The sequence below is a fragment of the Amphiura filiformis genome, chromosome 15 (assembly GCF_039555335.1).
Source record: "Amphiura filiformis chromosome 15, Afil_fr2py, whole genome shotgun sequence".
Taxonomy (NCBI): domain Eukaryota; kingdom Metazoa; phylum Echinodermata; class Ophiuroidea; order Amphilepidida; family Amphiuridae; genus Amphiura; species Amphiura filiformis.
Window position 1 is genome coordinate 32,601,865 of NC_092642.1, and position 19,785 is coordinate 32,621,649.

General features: G+C 35.6%; 1 protein-coding gene across 1 annotated transcript in view; it reads left to right on the top strand.

The window, feature by feature from the left end:
* The window catches only part of LOC140171523 (ATP-binding cassette sub-family C member 9-like), a 54,116-nt gene extending 35,108 nt beyond the window's left edge, over window positions 1-19,008 (top strand). Inside the window, exons 21-32 of the mRNA XM_072194792.1 lie at window positions 714-871; window positions 9,309-9,401; window positions 10,121-10,223; window positions 10,879-10,992; window positions 11,725-11,836; window positions 12,312-12,439; window positions 12,927-13,005; window positions 14,262-14,370; window positions 15,072-15,175; window positions 17,843-17,976; window positions 18,123-18,185; window positions 18,649-19,008. Of these exons, the coding sequence (XP_072050893.1) occupies window positions 714-871; window positions 9,309-9,401; window positions 10,121-10,223; window positions 10,879-10,992; window positions 11,725-11,836; window positions 12,312-12,439; window positions 12,927-13,005; window positions 14,262-14,370; window positions 15,072-15,175; window positions 17,843-17,976; window positions 18,123-18,185; window positions 18,649-18,786 (1,335 nt within the window). The 3' untranslated portion in view covers window positions 18,787-19,008. The remainder of the gene's footprint in view (window positions 1-713; window positions 872-9,308; window positions 9,402-10,120; window positions 10,224-10,878; window positions 10,993-11,724; window positions 11,837-12,311; window positions 12,440-12,926; window positions 13,006-14,261; window positions 14,371-15,071; window positions 15,176-17,842; window positions 17,977-18,122; window positions 18,186-18,648) is intronic.
* Window positions 19,009-19,785: the final 777 nt, after the last annotated feature.

Here is a 19,785-nt window from a genome sequence, read left to right on the forward strand (position 1 = left end):
TCTTTTACTGGAAAAATAGGCCGATGATTGAAAGAGAAAATATTATATTTTTGCTCAAAACAAGAACCTAAACCACACACCAGTGTGTTTGCTCGCTGTGTCGAGCGTTGAGTATGTGTATTGAAGTTTTAAGTTTAATCATCAAGTCATTTATTCTGGCGTAAATTTTGCGGATAAAATGCAAAAAATAGTTTTTTCGTTGGTATTCATTTGTGACTGTTGTGTTGAGGCTTCGTCACTTGGAGATTCATTGAGTATAGTACGGATGATTGGTGAACCCTCACAAGTTAAGTTAGTGCAGTGTAGATCTAGTCCAAACGCAACGGAAAAAGAGAGACATTTCGGCACGTGAGCATAACTTTACGACTTTACCTTACATTACATTACATTACATTACATTACATTACATTACATTACATTACATTACATTACATTACATTACATTACATTACATTACATTACAATATCATTACATTACATTAAATTACATTACATTACATTACCTTTATGCCTTGCCTTGTCTTGTCTTGCCTTACCTTACCTTACCTTACCTTACATTACATTACCTTACATTACCTTACCTTACATTACCTTACCTTACATTACATTACATTGCATTACATTACATTACATTACATTACATTACATTACATTACATTACATTACATTACATTACATGAACTTCTCAAGCATATTGCATTTCGGTGTTTCAGAAATTGATGTTAACACTCATGGCACTTATTAGGAGCTTCATTTCACTACCGTCATTCATGACCACAGTCGTCATTATTCAGCCAATTTTCTTGATAGGACTGATTCCAGTGGCTATTGCCTTTTGTCTTGTTTACAAGCGTTACATCGCTTCATCAAGGTATGTCGAATAAATACTATACTCGCATAAAGATATAAGAAGCAAATTTTGGTTAATTAACAATGAACTAAAGGAAGTCAGTAATTGGTTCAGAGCAAACAAATTATCAGTAAATGCCAGTAAAACCAATTATATGATTCTGGGAACACCACATATGACGTCCAAGAATTGGATAAATATTGATTCAACAACAACTGTCTGTAATGTAGATGTTAAGATAATTTTAGACGAAATCGTTCTAGAAAGGGTAGATAATACCAAATTCCTGGGAGTACTCATAGACGAAAACTTAACATGGAGGTGTCATATTAACTGTATAGCAAAAACAATTTCAAGGAATATTGGTGTAATGAACAAACTCAAATTCTTTGTACCAGATCGCATTCTTTATACTCTATATTGTACCTTTATTCAACCTTATTTGAACTATGGAATATTAATTTGGGGAAACACATGTAAAACATATTTGGATAAAATTGTGAAACTCCAAAATGGGCGATACGGACAGTTACCAGTAGTCATTACAGAAGTCATACAGCCCCCTTGTTTGCCAAATATAACATTTTGGCAAACAATGACACCTATAAATTAGAATTGGGAGTTTTTATGTATAAGTACAGTATTAATGAATTACCGAGCTTATTTGACAGTTTATTTACCCTACGATCTAATATTCATGATTACCAAACAAGAAACGCTAATAACTATAACTTGACTAAAAATAGCAGGGTTTTCACCGATCACGCTGTCCGTACAGCTGGTCCTATATTATGGAACTCATTGCAAAAATCTTTAAGAGCGTCTTATTCAGTGAAACATTTCCGAAACGTGTACAAAAGACATTTAATTTCAAAATATGATTAATTGACGAGCATTGTAGTTTTTTTTGTTTCTTGTTTGTTTGTTTGTTGTTTTTAATTTTTATTATTTGCTGTTGAATTTTCTGTTTGGTAACTTTTCTGTTAAAGGGGATAGCTACCTCTGGCCTTACTGGCCTTTCGGCCATCTCCTCCATGATTCTTTGATGGTATTTTAATGCGTATTTTGTATTTCTATGTGAATTGTGGAAATAAATAAATGAATGAATGAATGAATGAATAAATAAGAATGAACAAATATGTTGGTCTTTGGTTGCGAAAACAATTATGTAAAAGCGAAAGTAATTTACAAATGATCCTGTGGCGTATTGGAAGCCAATCAAGTGATTTCAAAAGTGTTCCAGGTGAGTGTTTTCGGTCGCCTTCAAATACAAGACGTACTGCCCAGTTTTTAAGACGTTGTAGACGAGTAGATAGTGATGAGGAGAGGAGGCCATTACAATAGCCAAGGCGAGAAAGTAGAGAGATTGAGAAGAGGCGTTCACTGGAAACGCCATACGGGTTACATGTTACGGCATTGTGCGGGCGGACCTCATAATTCCGTTCGCCTCGAAACTTAACTACAATAAATTTATGGTGGCGCTATGCTGAAACAAATATATCTATAGATGCCCTGCATGCTTTTATTGATTGGCTCCAAACAAAGGATTTTAACCGGTGTCCTTCGCCGTAATCATGGCGCAGTCCAGTCCATTCAATCAAATGTTGTCATCAACCTACATGATCGTAGTGTATTTGCTTTGTGTGTGAGACTAAATGTCGCGATAGATTGGATCATGCTTTTGTTGAATGCATTTGAGTAGTCCGTCATATTCACGGTATGATACGTTATATATGCACAACCTCAATAAAGAGATATGAATCACCATTTCACCCTTGGGTGTATCGAACCCACATTTGTACAGGGATACAAAGGGATAAGCATCCTAGGTTACATAACCATACCGGAAGATGTAGCCTAGGTCTAGGCAATAGGCGGATTAGCGGCCATTTTGTCTTCGACATGATTTTATCCACGTGTCCTTATACTTTAGTACACAAATATATAAGTTAACAGATTTACAATATTAAAATTATATTTTGAATAAACAATATATTCTGTAGTAAATCGATCAAATGACGGTGATTGTTCAGGTATTATATGCTTGATAAAATCAAACTATCTGACCAGCTAGTATTCTCCTCCGCCGTCAGTGTGATTCCAGACACTCCACGTACCGTGTTGCGAAGGTGGAGGAGACTAAAGCTGTATTGACGAACACGCATTCGTTAAAAAATATGTAGCCTAGGTCGAACAATAGCGTGACGTAGTTTCCGGCATTGTTCCTATGCACTTTCACCCTCCTGATTTGTATTGGTATGAAATACGATTGGCTGCATTCAGTCCAGTTTAGATCATAGCATCGATGTTTTGCGGGCTTTTTTTTTAAAGAGTATTTTTTTAACAGGTATATGTCATTAGTTGTCTAAATACCCAAAACAAGAGTTTGGTGTCGGATGGCGAAGGGAGTATGATCAGTAAAAAACAGAGTTTACAGTTTGTACGAATTTAAATCCACTGGCTTTGTGTTGTGTTCGTTTTGATCGTGGTTCTATGAGTAAACCAGTTTTATTTATAGACAGAGAAGATGTAAAGAAAGGAGGGAGAACGGAATTATATCCTTGAGATAGGTAATCCTGTCGCACCTATTCATAGTCCTTTATTCTCAAGTAGTTACACATCTACTTGAAAGTAGCCTTTGATGTGATGTGTGTTGCCGACTACGGTTGATTAATTTTCACTCTAGAATTGAAACCATATCAGTTAGCAGCCTGGACAACCGATTCTTTAGAAATGCTTAGTCGCGCTGAAAGTCGATCGATACATGTTAAAATCAGCACAATTCAGAGATACACCTTTTTGCTATGAAATTAATTTTCTCGGTCAAATATAAAGCAATATTTTTTTTCTTCAGTAATGTCAGTTAAAACTTGGTGCTTGGATATGCATTTTTTTTAAAATCCTGGTGTTAAAATTAAGCATCAAATTGTGTCTTTTAGTGTGATATTTTTGATTTTTATAGGCCTTCAGTTCGCACGCGAGCTTTTTACGGAATTCATTTTTAGCGTCTCAAACTAATATAGTTTGCTAAAGAAAGATATTTCCCACCTCTGTAAAGCACATCGTGTGGGTCTATATATTATAGTTTTGTTAGAATTTCCGTTTTATTTTACCCTTTTTCCTCCATACTCCGAAAATGTCTAACTCAGTACTTTTATCTCGAGAGCAACCAACAGAAATAGTCGATATTTCCTTTGTTGTTTATCCAGGTCAATTTTCCATTGAAAGCAAATTGCCCGACCAGCGATTTGGTAGCCCAAATCCCCAATTGAGTGTTCTGGTTAAACATGATCAGTAGGAGCGCTATAGGCCTGGGAATTTCTTTGCTATATTGAAGTTCTAGCAACACTGAAGCCATGCCGGTATTCCTATTAAACCCAGGGATATCGATCCACAATGCTAGTATTAGCCTTAGATTTCACTCGTTGATTTTGAAAAATGGTCAGCCGGCAGTTAAAATAGTGAAATGAAAACGCAAATTCTGACCAAACTATGATATATCGCTCACGGTGATGTGCGTTAGAAAGTTGGGAAAAATCCTTCATTAGCGAACTATCTCACTTTGAAAAGCTAAAAGGTTGATCCAAAAAAAGGCTCGCGGACAGAGTTTAAGCCTATCAAAATCGAAAATCTTACACTAAATGACTAAATTTCACGCCTAAGTTTAACACTAGAATTTGAAAAAAAATACAGTATCAAGCACTACAATTTTTCCTGACATTTACTGAAAAAATGAAAATGATTGCTTTTCATTTGGCCGAGAAAATTAATTTTACATCGAAAAGGTGTAACTAAAAATTTAGCTCATTTCAACACCAAATTCGATCGTTTGTATTGCCTCATTAAATGACTGAGTGAGCCTTGCCAAACAAAAGAATCGGTTGTGCAGGCTGCTAACTGATATCCAATGTTTCTATAGAGAATCCCTTGAAAGTATGACACGTGTGTGTTAAGTACCTGATGTTGCTCTGAAGGGATACCACACGTGGATACTATAAGAAAGAAATGTAGTTTTGTAAATATTCCAAAAAATCCGCCCATTTTGGAACATATATTAATTATTTAGGAGAGTGTTTTATGATTTTGTTAGAAAAGGGATGATTTTTGATCATCTATATTTTATTGTTTTATGTATTTTCCTGTCATTTCCTGCAAACCTAATAAAGATATTTTGATAATTGAAAATAGTCTGTATCATAAATCGTTGAAAGGTTGAAAACGTAACCAAGCGTGCAAAATTATTATTTGCCATGGAACTTCGGTCATATTTTATTTGAAATAAACTGGATGTTAGGATATGCATGCATGGTATGCATAGTATTGATGGTATACAGACACTGACCTTTCCCTAAAACTAGTAAGCAGCAACTTGTGTATCACACCCGTCATGGGTTCGAACCCTTTTGTTGTATTTTATTGTTAAACCTAAATAGCGTGATTGCTTTTGAATGAGCGGCAACACATATATTTTGTTTGAGGATAGCTGGATCCAACGCACTGAAGAGTCTATTGTTCTATTGTGTCCGATTTGAGCGCTGACATATTGGAAAATGTTGCCAATCAATATTAATGAAGTCGTGCGATCGACACCTACAACTGTTCAATTGGGCGACTTTATTGTTAGGTGCTTTTATTCATACATTGGGCGTATCGAGCTGTATCGGTTGGTCCGCAATTATATTTAACATAGTATTATAGGCCTACAAGTATGATTTGCTTTGCTTTATTGATTTATTCAGAAATAGTATGGCTATATGCTTCTCGAGTTATCAGCAAATATATTACATTTGAGGTCCAGGGTAGACTCTTTCTAGACAAAAATATACGCGATGCTCATGTAAAATACTATGGTAGGCCTATACATAATAAAACACGATGTGGACCGCGGCTAATGTCCTTAAAAATACTACAGTAGGAGTGATATCATAATACTTCAAATCCTAGTTATATGTAGACCTATTGGCAAACAATGTAGACAACTTACTTGTGTAGATTCTTATATCCGCCACACAGAGCGCACACTTTGCCTATGCTGCTGAACTGTCCGTAGCGAAATGGTAGAGCAAAGCGTGTTCACTGAGTATAATCAAATGAGCGCCCAAACCAATTTGGGCGCTGCAATAGGTTTGTATTGTAGGTGAACCTCTGTTTTGTGTGCATGCGACAACTCACGCACACCCTTGGGATGGACTAGTACAAAAGGTACCTCTCGTTCGTATAGGCGCTTTTACGTGACTTTCGTTTCATCACTTATTGCCAGTAGCCTGCCTATTATAGCGTTAATACGCTGGTCAGGTCAGTTACCGATTTAATTTTGTCTCGAACAAAAGGTACCTCTCGATGAATAGCGTGTCGGGAACTCCAATTGGCACAAAGGAACAATAAGCGTTACATAATCTATTTCCTCCTGAGCGTGTTTATAGTGAGACAATCTTTCCGTTATTTAGCTAAACTACCGCGTAGTCTAGATTTGCAGTGGTTAGTAAAACATAAACAAATACAGACTGCGTGGCAGTCCAGCTAAATACCGCATAATCTGGCTCACTATAAACACGCTCCTCCTTCCTATATAAACTCCTTGGATCTATCTCCTTTTCTTTACATCTTCTCTGTTTATAGACCACTTGACATCGTCTATCGATATGCATGAACGAGCCGCTACATTGTTCAATGGCTTTCTTGTATATGAAATGCGGTAGGCGATTTAAAATACACGTGCCCTGAGCAAACTACGATGCATACGCACACTGTAGGGCAAAGAACAATGGAATTGGCACCCCTTTTTGCTTGGTCTCTGTCTAACTGCCCTTTTCACCTGCTAGCTGTACCATCCATTCACTGATTTTTTTTCAGAGCAAACTCTCTGTTTGTGAGACCATCTTCTTTTTACCATGCTGATTATTACACTACTTATCCATGGATCAATTAATTTATTTGCACTTTGTTCAATTATATTTTTCTTCTATCTATAAATATCCTCCATACTTTTATTACTTTAATTTAATTTATTTATACTTCATATTTATTATTGATTTACTACTATTATTATTCTTATATCATTTTCAACTCTAGACATGATATATTGCGTGCTCCAGTTCTATTTGTTCATGATTGAGTGAACGGGTGAATCTTTTTCTTCTGTTCATCATTGCTCTTTTTCATGCTCGCTTACTGCTTCGTGCATCATGCATCGATTATGACTCGTCGTCACAACGAATTCCCCCGGAACATTGATCGAAAAGAAAGACATAGAGATAGATATGTTGCGGTCTTGTAAGACCGCGAAGTCCAGTCGTGACCTTGAAATGACCTCTGATGACCTTGAAATGGCTTTGGTCAAAATTGTCTTTTTGTTAAAAAATATAGGCACTAAGTTTAATGACAATCTAATAAAAACAATTTGATCTTGACTTGACCTCTGATGACCTTAAAATGACCTCCATCGTGTTTTGAATCATATCAACATCACATAATACTAATTTCATTCCATCCCCAAAACAGACCCCTCCCCATGTTTAAGCCAACTGTAATTTTAACCCTATGCACATGATGCCATTGTTCTGATGATCACAGCACTTCATATGCAGCAAAAGGGAATTTCAAAGTTGTTTCAGTAATAAACTATGTTTGACCCCTACATGATCTTGAACTCAAGATCTGTTACAATATAGACACCAGCTAATGTCAATGCTTATGTGTCAGTCGCACCTCTGTATACCATGTAATCTGCAGGAAAAGAAGCATTTTGAAGCTCTTTGTAATGTACTGGAATTACACCCTTAATGACCTTTGACCTCAAATATGTGCTTACCCTATAGGCCCCGGCTATAGCCAAATCTCAATCCCATAAGCAAAACACCTTGACAGCTGTTTAACATATTTAAAACAATGAAAAAGCAAGGCGAAAAAAGGCGTTGCATGAACTTCTGTCCCCCGTCCAAAAAAAAATCAACGGCAAATTTGCCGTAACACGACTCGATCTTGCCTAAAACGTCTCTTCGCAAGATGATTTTTGGACGGCATTTTCCACAGACAAATGGTAATCTTCCCGTTCGAATTCGCGTCGGAAAAAAAAATCGAAATTTATTCACTTCTTCTGGTCTATACTAGGTCAAATTGTAACCCCCAAAATGGATTTTATTATATGTCGGACTCTACTTGCTCTATTAGGATACTTTGATTCGCTTCATAACAAGACAAACATAACATTTTTCTGCATTTTATAATGCGTCTTTTTTTCCATCATGCAGTTATTGTTAACTACATGTATGCACACAACACAGGGGCACTCACAATAGGCAATTGAACCCTACTGGTAGCGCTGTATCGTAGCTATTGGTGATGAACTAGTTAGTATCATATATCAAAAAGTATAAAAGCTATGATTTTAGTACTTTCTCTATGTTTCAATTACTTATTCTTTTCCAAATATCTGAATCTTCAACCCGGTACAAGCTTTAATAACGGGGGAACATACATTTTATTAAAAAGAAATCCTACCATCTATCCAAGCTCGCCGTGTTATTCCAATGCACATTTTACTTCACCGGGCAGCCATTTTTGATCGTATTTTGAAGATTGGTGTCATAAAACCGTCATAGGTACAAATTTAGTACTTTCTGTCAATCAATTATGGCTTATTCTCTACATGTCAATCTTTAAATAATTGGCATAGTCCTTATAATAACGGTGGTCCGCCTTGATGAGTAAATGACAGCAAACCAGTGAAAAATATCCCAAAACTCGGTCAGTGGGGCTCCGTTCGTATATACATGTCAATAGAGTCATTATCAATTGGATTAGTCGTCCGTAGCGGACAATTCGGTCGCTCATTGGATCAATATTATCAGGTGGTAATAAATTTGCATTGGAAAATAGATTACTATATAATGGTTTAGTACTGCATATATCTGTTTAATCTTCAATAAGCGGGTTTGTGGCTGGAAAGGTCACGGTGAATTCGCCGTGGACGTAAGTGCACTATGCATTTTGGAACGTCATTTTTTGCTACCAACCGCAACGTAATCGCCTTACGGTAATTCCACGATTGACCAATTCACAATAGATTTCACCCTCTAGAGGGCACACTAACCTATTTTTGACTAATGTTGTTTGCCGTTGGCGTTCCCGTATCACGTTTCACGTAAATTTCGCAATCTCTCTAGTATCAATGAACGTACGGCATGATGATATTAGTAGGTTGGTCTTTAATTCTAACGATGTTTCACAGATGAATAATAACAGATTTGCATTTGTAATGAAAAGACGTAGTCATGAATAAAACCAATTTAGTACGGGTCCTTTGATACACATTCGTTGAGATGAGCAAAACAATTTTGTCGCATTCCCGGTAACTTGTAGCCCAATTTCCAAGTACATGGAACTAACTTAAGCAATCAGCCTTACGTGTATCATCATCTGGCAATGATAACACTTTTTTGGTGTCTTACCTTTTCAGGGAATTGCATCGTCTTAATAGTATAACGAAGTCGCCAGTATTTGCCCATTTCTCGGAAACATTGGGAGGCTTATCGACCATTAGAGCCTATAAGTAAGTCTCTTGAATTGATTGCATTGTTACTTGTTTAATTCAATATTTATTTATAAATTAATACAGTTGAAAAAACCTGCTTAATTATGGAGTTTTATTGAAATGGAAAAACAATATTTGCTCTTTCAAGTATTTAGTTGAATAGTTATCATCCATTTCACTTGGATATCTAACGCAAATGCTGATCTCAAAACAATAGGAAATAAAATGAAATTTACGGTTTCTTGTCTTTCCCGGAATATATCTTAAACGAAGCATGGTAGATAGCTTATTATTCTGACCACCTAAGTTATAAACCACAATCCTTACCCTAACCCTAAATTTAACTCTAACCCTAACCTAAGCCCTAATTCTAACCTGTAACCTCTAACATAACACTAACTCTAAATCTGAACTCTAACTCTAACTTAACCATGTACCTAACACTAACCCAAGCCCTAATGCTTACCCTAACACTAACACTAGCTTAAATCCTAACCCTAATCCTAACCTACAATGCCCTGCTGTCTTTAACCCTTTTCAGGCTAATGACCCTTCGGCTCGCCATTCGGACTTGGGTTGTTCCCATAGGTACGTAATTTGGTTCTGAATTGTCAGAATCTATTTTTTCAAGCATTTTGTCATTGCAAGAAAAATGAGAATAGCACACAAAATGCGGCTCTTATCTATCTGTTACGAATAGTAGCTTTTATGCCCAATTTTGCATCTCTTAAACTTAGGGCACAAGAGCGACTATTTAACGAACTGATAAGGAGGATCGATGTCAACAACACCGCTTTCCTGTACCTATCTGCGTGCAACGGTTGGATAGGAAGCACACTGGTACGTAACTTTGATATCGTTATGGTAATCATAAAATCTACCATAATTTATTTTCACACATCACACAATGCACTATTCCAAGGGGTCAGTGAGCAAGTAATGATGCGCGTTTTGGGTTTAGATTGTCATAAATAAATAAATGTAGATATTTATATAGCGCTTTATGCCGTAAACAGCCTCAAAACGCTTTACATTTATTCCGCCGTCATTAGAATATGTCGGAACCACGTTTGCAGTCTACAAGTGGCGCAGGGTCCATCAGTACAACGGCTGTGACTACCCCTAACAGCTTCCCATTGCACCTGGGTGGGGTGTCATCCCCGTGGTATATTTTGCCCCTTCCACTTTTTGCACTTTTTTTCGTGATTCTAACATCCTCTTATGGTATATATGTTTCAGTTCATAAAGCTTATTCACAAACGTTCAGTTGATCCCAATTTTGCGTTTGCGAGTTATATATGACTATGACGTGTTCATAGGCTCCATCGGCCACTGTGTTGTAATGTTGTTCTGTAAACGTAACATAAATACAAATGTGACGATATTTTTTCCAAGCAAATAAATTTGCAAGAATTTTTTGCACACAACATTATGAAGCCACGGGTATAATAGAATATTATACTGTGCAACATTACTATTGGGGTTTTTTTTTCAGGCTATTCTGACAGCGATATTAATGTTAATGGCAAGTATAACGTCAGTTTTTATGGCTGAGACGGGAAGATTACACGTTAGTGAGGTTGGGTTGGTATTATTCTTTACTTTCGTGGTAAGTCAATTTCCTTTGTACAACTTATGCAACGATTTACTGTAGATAGACAAAATATGAATCAAATTCTTTTTTCAGTAACGTTGCGACCCGTTCATCTGTGCAGACTAGACTGATGGTTTGGTCACGTGATGGCGAAAAAGTTCACGGCGGGGTCCCAGGCATGTGATAGTACGAAACAGAGACCTCCATTATTGAGTGCTGGCTGTTCGGCTCTTTCCCGGATGACTTCTTTAACTCCCTTCTCAAACCATATCTCCTCCTTATCGAAGATGATGTTGTCATCGGGTTTGAATCGGTGACCAGAGAGTTTTGAGTGGGTGAAGACTACAGAGTCCTGGTTTCGTTGAAGCTTTCTCTTCGGTGCTTGTTAAAGCGAGCTTTAAAAGCCGGTTTTGTATCTCCTTCGTAACGTAAGACAGACTGGGTACAGCTAGTTTCACAACTTCCTCTCCGATTACTATCATTTTATCAAACCATCATTCAAGTCTCTGCACAGTTTGATGAAGACCCGACAAACGGGTTGCAATGTTACCGAAAAAATAGTTGGTGAGTCCAGAATTATTGATTTTCCACTACTTGTTGACCCAAAACATCCATAATCTTGATTTGCTAGACATCAAAAAAACGTAACCGTTGGCATTGGTTAAAATGTGTTTTAATTTTTTTTGAATTCTAAAATCGATTAATTTCTTCCTTACTAAGCTTGTAACTCTTTTCAATCATACACAGATGCCAGTGCTGTTAATGAACACGATACAAAATTCGGCTGATACTGAGATTATGATGAATGCGGTGGAAAGAATTCAATATTATACTGAGTTACCTAATGAACCTAAAGGAGGTGAGAAAATATTTTATTGCTCCATATTAATGTTAATGGCAAGTATAACGTCAGTTTTTATGGCTGAGACGGGAAGATTACACATTAAATGACTAATTATTAATCAAAAATAAGATGAAATGATACAAATCAATGTTTTCAATTTTTCTTTTAGGTTCTTTTAGCATTACAAATACCTCATTTCAGCATTAGTTTTCTTTTTTTTTCTTGAATAACAATATTATATCTTACATGACTAATTTTAATTAGTCGAATTAGACCCTTTTCTACTAACTTAAGTTTAACCGTATTGTCTAGTCTAAAGAGGCGCCCAATGTTAATCCAATTACAACAAATTGTACGTTGTGAGACTACTTTAATGTAAAAGATGTCAATTAATATATTTTTATTTACCAAAATTGTCACTTGTGCTGTACAGTTCCCAACAACCCTATTAATAGATGAAAACCTGTAATTTCATTACATCTCATTTTAGGTAAAGAACCAGCTAGAAGCTGGCCTCAACGAGGCGAAATCATGATAGAAGATATCCATGTACGATACGCAAACCATTTGCCTTCCGTTTTAAGATCCGTGAATCTCTACATAGCGCCAGGTGAAAAGGTAACATATTTTTGTAGATATAACAATTATGCAATTCTCTTCTCGAAGGAAACGTGAAACGTTTTTATATGAGATTCAGTCTTTGCAAGAATATTACATTTTTATGAGAAGATTTCAAGAATAGTCCATATTGCTGAATAACTACCATCCGTCCGTTGATATAGCTTTTGTGGATTTGCTACTTGGCTTTGTTGACGTGTAGGATTTATTCGTATAATATAGGATAGTCAAATTAAAATATTACCTAACACTAATTGCAACAGAATCCATCTCCAAAAAGCTTACGCAAAAACATATCAATTGTCCACAGTCAAACATCCAAGCAGTGGATCAGTACCAAATTTGCATAAATCCAAAATGGCCGCTTATGCAGAGGTGAAATTTCAAATTTGGCCAAATCTTGATAAAAAAAAAAGCTCAACTTTTTTGGAGGATATGGATCCCGAAATACTCTTTTAAGGTAAATCTCGCTCAATTATTGTTTTAGGTTGGAATCTGTGGACGAACAGGAAGTGGTAAATCATCTCTAACTCTGACTCTCTTTCGAGTGATAGACACTTATAAAGGTATGCCCTCTACCAACTAGTATTACAATAAACATCTACCAAAAAGTAATTACCCCCTTTAAATAATGGGCATTATTCCATAACGGTTAATCGTATACCAAAATTTGGATATGCAGTCGAAGCAAAATTTATTTCTGCGCATTATGACATCTGATTTGTTGCGATGATCCCAACATTGATGCCGCAGCGTACACTTGAATGTAAGTAATCAAAGACTTGAAAGTTGCAGCAAAGTCCTATCGACCTGAAATTAACTTCTCAGGCATCAACTAACCCCAGTGCGAATTTTAATTTTAATTTTAAAAGAATTATAAAGATAAGTAAAAAATAATGCTCTCAGAAAGATATTTATGGCTGTTTTTAAAGCATTAAACACTGGCTTCTCCTGATGTTCAGTGAAGCAGCGACGGGGGTGGGGACCGAGGGGGGAACGTGCCCTGAGCGCCACTCTTAGGGGGGGGGCGCCGATTTGACCAATTCAGAATCGATTTTGCCCCCATCCTAGCGATGAGAGTCAAATTTGCGTGCGCTTCTTGCGCATTTCAACACAAATCATTTGAGAGATCATTTTTAGACCGATATTCAACTTCATTAATTAACCAAACTTAATGAGTGATATGCCCTATTTGTACAGATTTTCGCGCTTTCCGCGCGTATTTGTGTCAAGGATTGGGGAGGGGCAGCATTATGTATCCCTAGCCCTGGGTGCCATAACCCCTAGCTACACCACTGCTGATGTTCTATGATAGCAAATTCTTCTTCTAAACGCGAGGTGATGTGGATGATTTCTGTTTTTCCATCGTTCAGCATTAGCTTGTTGTTTGTTAACCATAACCTATACTAGAGATACAAACTTCCAGTTTTTTAACAGTGCAAGATCTGGATAATGAATCAAATGATACATTGTTTTTTCGATTTCAATAGTAACTTTCATTATCACAGAACTTATTTTGAAAACACAAGCCAGTTGAAGCTATTTAGAACTAACAATTCGATGTTTAAGGCTTCTGTGAAACTTGTTTTGGCCCTCGCCATGCTCACCCAAATCCCATATTTTAATAAATGGTTATGTTCTCACCCAATGGGGTCATCTCTCACTCAATGACCGCCTATTTCTTACTTTGCTCTCACCGAATGCTCAAATATTGTAGTGCTATATTTTTTTTCTAACCTTAAGACTAAATTTGACTATTGCATCGGTCCATGTTATTTGCTTGTATGTCTTAGTAGGAATATAATTATTGCTCAATTTACAGGTCGTATTGTTATTGACGGTGAAGACATTGCCAATATCTCTCTACGGACACTGCGCCAACGGCTCTGCATTATTCCACAAGATCCTATTTTGTTCACGGGAACTATCAGGTGCGTTACTTGGGTACCGTAAAAATGTCCCTATAACGACTTGCTCGGACATGAACGAATTGTGACGGTAGTTTGTTAAACTTTTTTATTTAGTTTTCTTTGAATTTACCAATATCTGCGTTGCAGATATTTGTAAAAAATGAGAACAAACTACCGTAACAATTCGTTCTTGTCCGAGCAACCCGTTAATATGCACATATGCTTATTAACGAATTCTTACGGTATTTTATTTGTCTTTTTTTTAAAGTTATTGATACCGTTTATTCAGTGTTCTTCCTTCATGACTAGAATGATATCACGCTTCAGTAGGCCTACGGATAAAACGGAGACGATCCTGTATAAACAGTTATCGGAGTGCCCCCGATTGGGCCAGACTCCTCCATGTAATTTTGCTATAGGGGGATTGCTACAGCGTTACCTATGTTACCTTTCCAGCATTTAAGAATGCCGGTACCCATTTATACACCTGGGTGGAGTGGAGTAATCGAGATAAAGTGTCTTACTCAAGGGCACAACGTGATTGCTTCGCCGGGGCTCGAACCTGCAACCTTCCGATTATGAGTCGGAGCCCGTTCCGCTCGGCCGCCGCGGCGCGCCGTGCTCCCAACGGATAAATTATGTTAATAGTATTCTATTTTGGGTTTCATTTTACTTTATTTATCGTTCTTTGTTTTTCATCTTTGTTTATTTATAATATGCAGGGATAATATTGATCCACAAGGATCTAAATCTGACAAAGAATTATGGAATGCGTTGGAATCGGTGAAGCTTGGACAAGTGGTATCACAACTGGATGCGGGCCTTGGTAATCTTCCAGACATGTCTCTCGATTTTATTGATTGCTTCTACTGGGAAATCGAGAAGTATTATGTTTTTACGGTCTTTCACTAGTGGAAAATTTAAAATGAGAATTCTTTCAAAACGATGAGAATTGGACAAAAATATGAGAATTTAAAATTTTCTCATTTATATAAAATTTTCTCATCCAACTGAATGAGAAATATTAATTACCGTGTCAACAACCTGTCACAAGTGGTTAATTTTCTCATTTAAAACAATGTGACAGGTGTTTGACACGTTAATTGGTATTTCTCATTCATTTGAATGAGACATTTTTAAATTCTCATACTTTTGTCCAATTCTCATCGTTTTGAAAGAATTCTCATTGCAAATTTTCCACTAATGGTAGCTAAGCTCTGACCTCTACACAAATACCAATTTTGGGCGCAAAATACAAGTTTCAACCGTCATCCTGATGTGCTATTAGCTACAAACAAGTGCAAATTTGATGGGACAATTCACCAGTTCAATATCAGTTTGATAATCAATTATCATTTATCGATAATCAATCATTAATTTATCCGTATTCAATGTTGAAAAATGTATAGGCCTCCGCAACCGACAAAACTAGGAATCGCTAAGGATGATCTTCTTCTGGGTAGGGGGGGGGGGGGAGGGGGAATTGAGAATCGATAATTGATTTTCGATAATCGATAATCAATTATCGAATATCGAAAATCAATTATCGATTATCGATACTCAATTATCGATTATCGATAATCAATCATTAGTTTATCCATATTCAATGTTTGAAAATGTATAGGCCTACCGACAAAACGGGATATCTGCATTAAGTTGAAAAAATGATTTTCTCCAAAGTGCTAGAAAAGCACACTCTTTGACCATTTCTATGCACATCGTATCTCTTGCAACCTGAAGGAACGAAATTTGTTTCCGTTGTGAATTTCAACAGCTTAAAAATGACATTTTTTGTAAAATGAGGCTCAAATATTTTGTTCTGAATTGGAAAATCTCTCTTGGTATAAAATGAAAAATATTACGGATTTTGATGGTAAATTTCGAACTTTTTTATATCAATCATCATATCCTTGGGCACGTGGTACTGTATTTTAAAAGCCATCCGAGTTTCCATTTTGACAAACGGATAACAGCAAAAATAGTTTTAACATTGTCATACATGGAAGAAAAATCACATAACTGCCTTTTTCTCAAAAAAAAAAAATTGGGACTCGAAAATAAATTTTAATCAAAATCGTTTTTTAAAATTTTTATATATGCTTAATAACTTTAAAAAAAAAAAAACGAAAACAAAATTCTAAGCTAATACGCCATGTAAACTTTGTGTCACGTGACCCTGCTTTATGTTGATTTGGACAACATCGTCATCATGTCTACATTACAGTCTTCCAACATTGAAAAATGGGGATGGGGGAATGTACATTCGCAACTAGTATACAACATTGAATAAGGGGAGCGGGGATGGTCATTGAACATATTGAACTGGTGAAGTGTCCCATCAAATTAGCACATCAGAATGACGGTTGAAACTTGTATTTTGCGCCCAAAATTGGCATTTGTGTAGTAGGTCAGAGCTTAGCTACCACTAGTGGAAAATTTAAAATGAGAATTCTTTCAAAACGATGAGAATTGGACAAAAGTATGAGAATTTAAAATTGTCTCATTTATATAAAATTTTCTCATCCAAATGAATGAGAAATATTAATTACCGTGCCAACAACCTGTCACAAGTGGTTAATTTTCTCATTTAAAACAATGTGACAGGTGTTTGACACGTTAATTGGTATTTCTCATTCATTTGAATGAGAATTTTTAAATTCTCATACTTTTGTCCAATTCTCATCGTTTTGAAAGAATTCTCATTGCAAATTTTCCACTAGTGTTTGGTTTCATAAATTTATACTGTACGCCTTTACGTACCCGAAACTTAGTTTATTTGATGTCTATAACATGTTGCAAAGTGGTAAAATTGGTCACTTTTGTAAAATAAAATTAAAATTCAACATTAAAAGGTATCATATTAAACAAAATGTCAATGTCTTATCTGTTTTAACTTCGATGACACCTCTGTTACTTTCAAAGTATAATTAGAGTGATTTGATGAGACATGCGCCAATTCTTTGCAACTCAATGCTGTATAGATTACATGTTTATTTGCTCCATTGCATTTACATCCACAAACCTCCTCTGACAGTGAATAGAATCGTCCATCGTGACGTCACAATATGTCATCATAGCTGGAACGTATTATAATAGTAGTCCTGAAAAGAGCACTTTGTGCCACAGCCTCATCCTTATACTTACTCATTCTAAAAAAAGATCAATGTACGAATCAACTGAAATTTTGGGAAAATAGTTTTGTTGATATCTATAATATCAGGATGTTAGAATCACAAAATGGCCCTTTAATCTACCGAAATATTTGTTTCAATATTGTAGCCATTCGGGCGGGGAAGCAAAAATAAGGTTTCTTTCTTTGAGCCTCTTTTTATCCAACTTCAAAAACCTGACTAATTGCATGCAAAAGAAATTGGGGTCAAACACGCCAGAAATGACAAAAAAATTATTTGTAAGTCGCTTTTATGATACGCCGACGAATTCTATAGAGAGTCCAATGTACTCGATAAAAGAAATTATTTTTTACCATTTTCAGACTATGAAGTATCAGAGGGAGGAGAAAATTTCAGTGTAGGACAACGTCAGCTGTTCTGTTTAGTGCGTGCATTCCTTCGTAATTCTAGAATTCTGATCATGGATGAGGCCACTGCTTCTATTGACTATGATACGGTAATATATAAATAAATAAATTTTGTAAGATTGTTGAACCAAAATCATTATGTTAGTACTAATTCAATTATAATAATAACACTGTTTGTTTGTATGCTTTTATAATTAGTTAGTTTTGCTGTTGTTTTCTTCTTGCATTTTGACAGGAATCGATAGTCCAAGATACAGTCAAGTCCATATTTGGGGATAAAACTGTAATCACCATTGCTGTAAGTGAAACAACTCGGATAAAATATAAATCAATATAAAGGCATATTCAGTAATTTGCCCATCCTTCCGGAGGATCGTAAAATCATTTAAAAAAATCAGATTTTGGCACCTTTTTAGTGTCATAGATATGCTAACATGTGTTACTAGTGGTTAAGACGACAGCCGTACTTAATTTTGTATTAAATTGTGTGTTTTCTATTATATATGATTTATATTTTGTAACAGGAAAGGAAAGCACTCTGTGTTTGGACTTACAAGTCTATTTTTCTTTACTGAATTATTTTGCTTGCTTGTATGTTGTTTTATATTGTTTGTATTTTGGTAATTCAAATAAATATTATTATTATTATTATTATTATTATTATTATTATTATTATTATTTTATTATTATTATTATTATTATTATTATTATTATTATTATTATTATTATTATTATTATTATTATTATTATTATTATTTCAGCATCGTGTTTCCACCATACTGAAGTCTGATACTATAGTGGTTCTCAATGAAGGGCAAATAGCTGAATACGACACACCAGAAAATCTGCTCGCAAATGACTCGAGTATATTTGCATCTTTAGTGCAAGCCAATAAGTAACTCCCCATCATACTCATATCTTGAATCTAATAAAAAAAATATTATATAATTTGGATCCTTGGTGTATAAAACAACAAATAAGTTATACGTCTACTGTAGCATAATAATTACGACATTGAATCAAAATTGCTTAGTTGACTTACAAGCACAACAAATTTTGCTGATAGCAGTTAGGAGTATGTTGGGACAGTAAACATTGCAAAAATGTCAAATTCATCATCATAACGATTTTACAGATGGTTCAGTAGTTTTATTCTCTTCATGCTTCAATGTTTTTCTTCCTTTTTTAAGTATACTAGTACATTGTGGAAATTACAACAGTTTCAAGTATTTTTGTGTCTCTATAAAATCAAGGGTGAATATGATTTCTGACTGTTACTTTTATGTAGAACAATGTCCACCTTTGGGTAGAAATTACAGCCTTTCCTCTCATTAACAACCATTAACAGTTTAAAAACATATTGATTTCTCATACGTTTCAAAATGGTTAAGTTAGTGTACAAAAGAAAAAAGAAAACAATGACACGATAGCCAGTAGTAAGGTCAGATTAGAGCGCAAATCGGGCCAGGGACAGATTCGATTATGCTTGAATATGTCCCCAAATCCTGTCCACTGATTGTTTGATTGCAAGAGTGTCGAAGTACTGCTCTCTAATTGGACTGTTCAACGTTAATTGGACAGTAGCAGGTAGTCGAGGGTACAAGGGATTGTAATTATGGGTATTACGTATAATTATTGGGTAATTTCTTTTTGTTCAACTTCTGGGCTTATCGGGCATTATAAATGTCCAATCCCGTTACACAAAAATAAAATGCACAAGATGATGACTGGTTGAATGCAGTTGTAGATAAATTCTTTATTTAATTCAGATGATGCAGATGGAGTATAACAACATGATGTAAAATTACTTTATAGATGGAGAACCTATATTAAGCAGTAGTTACAGCATGTTAGTATGTTGGATACTTGGATGGAAATGAAGTAAAATGATCTTAGGG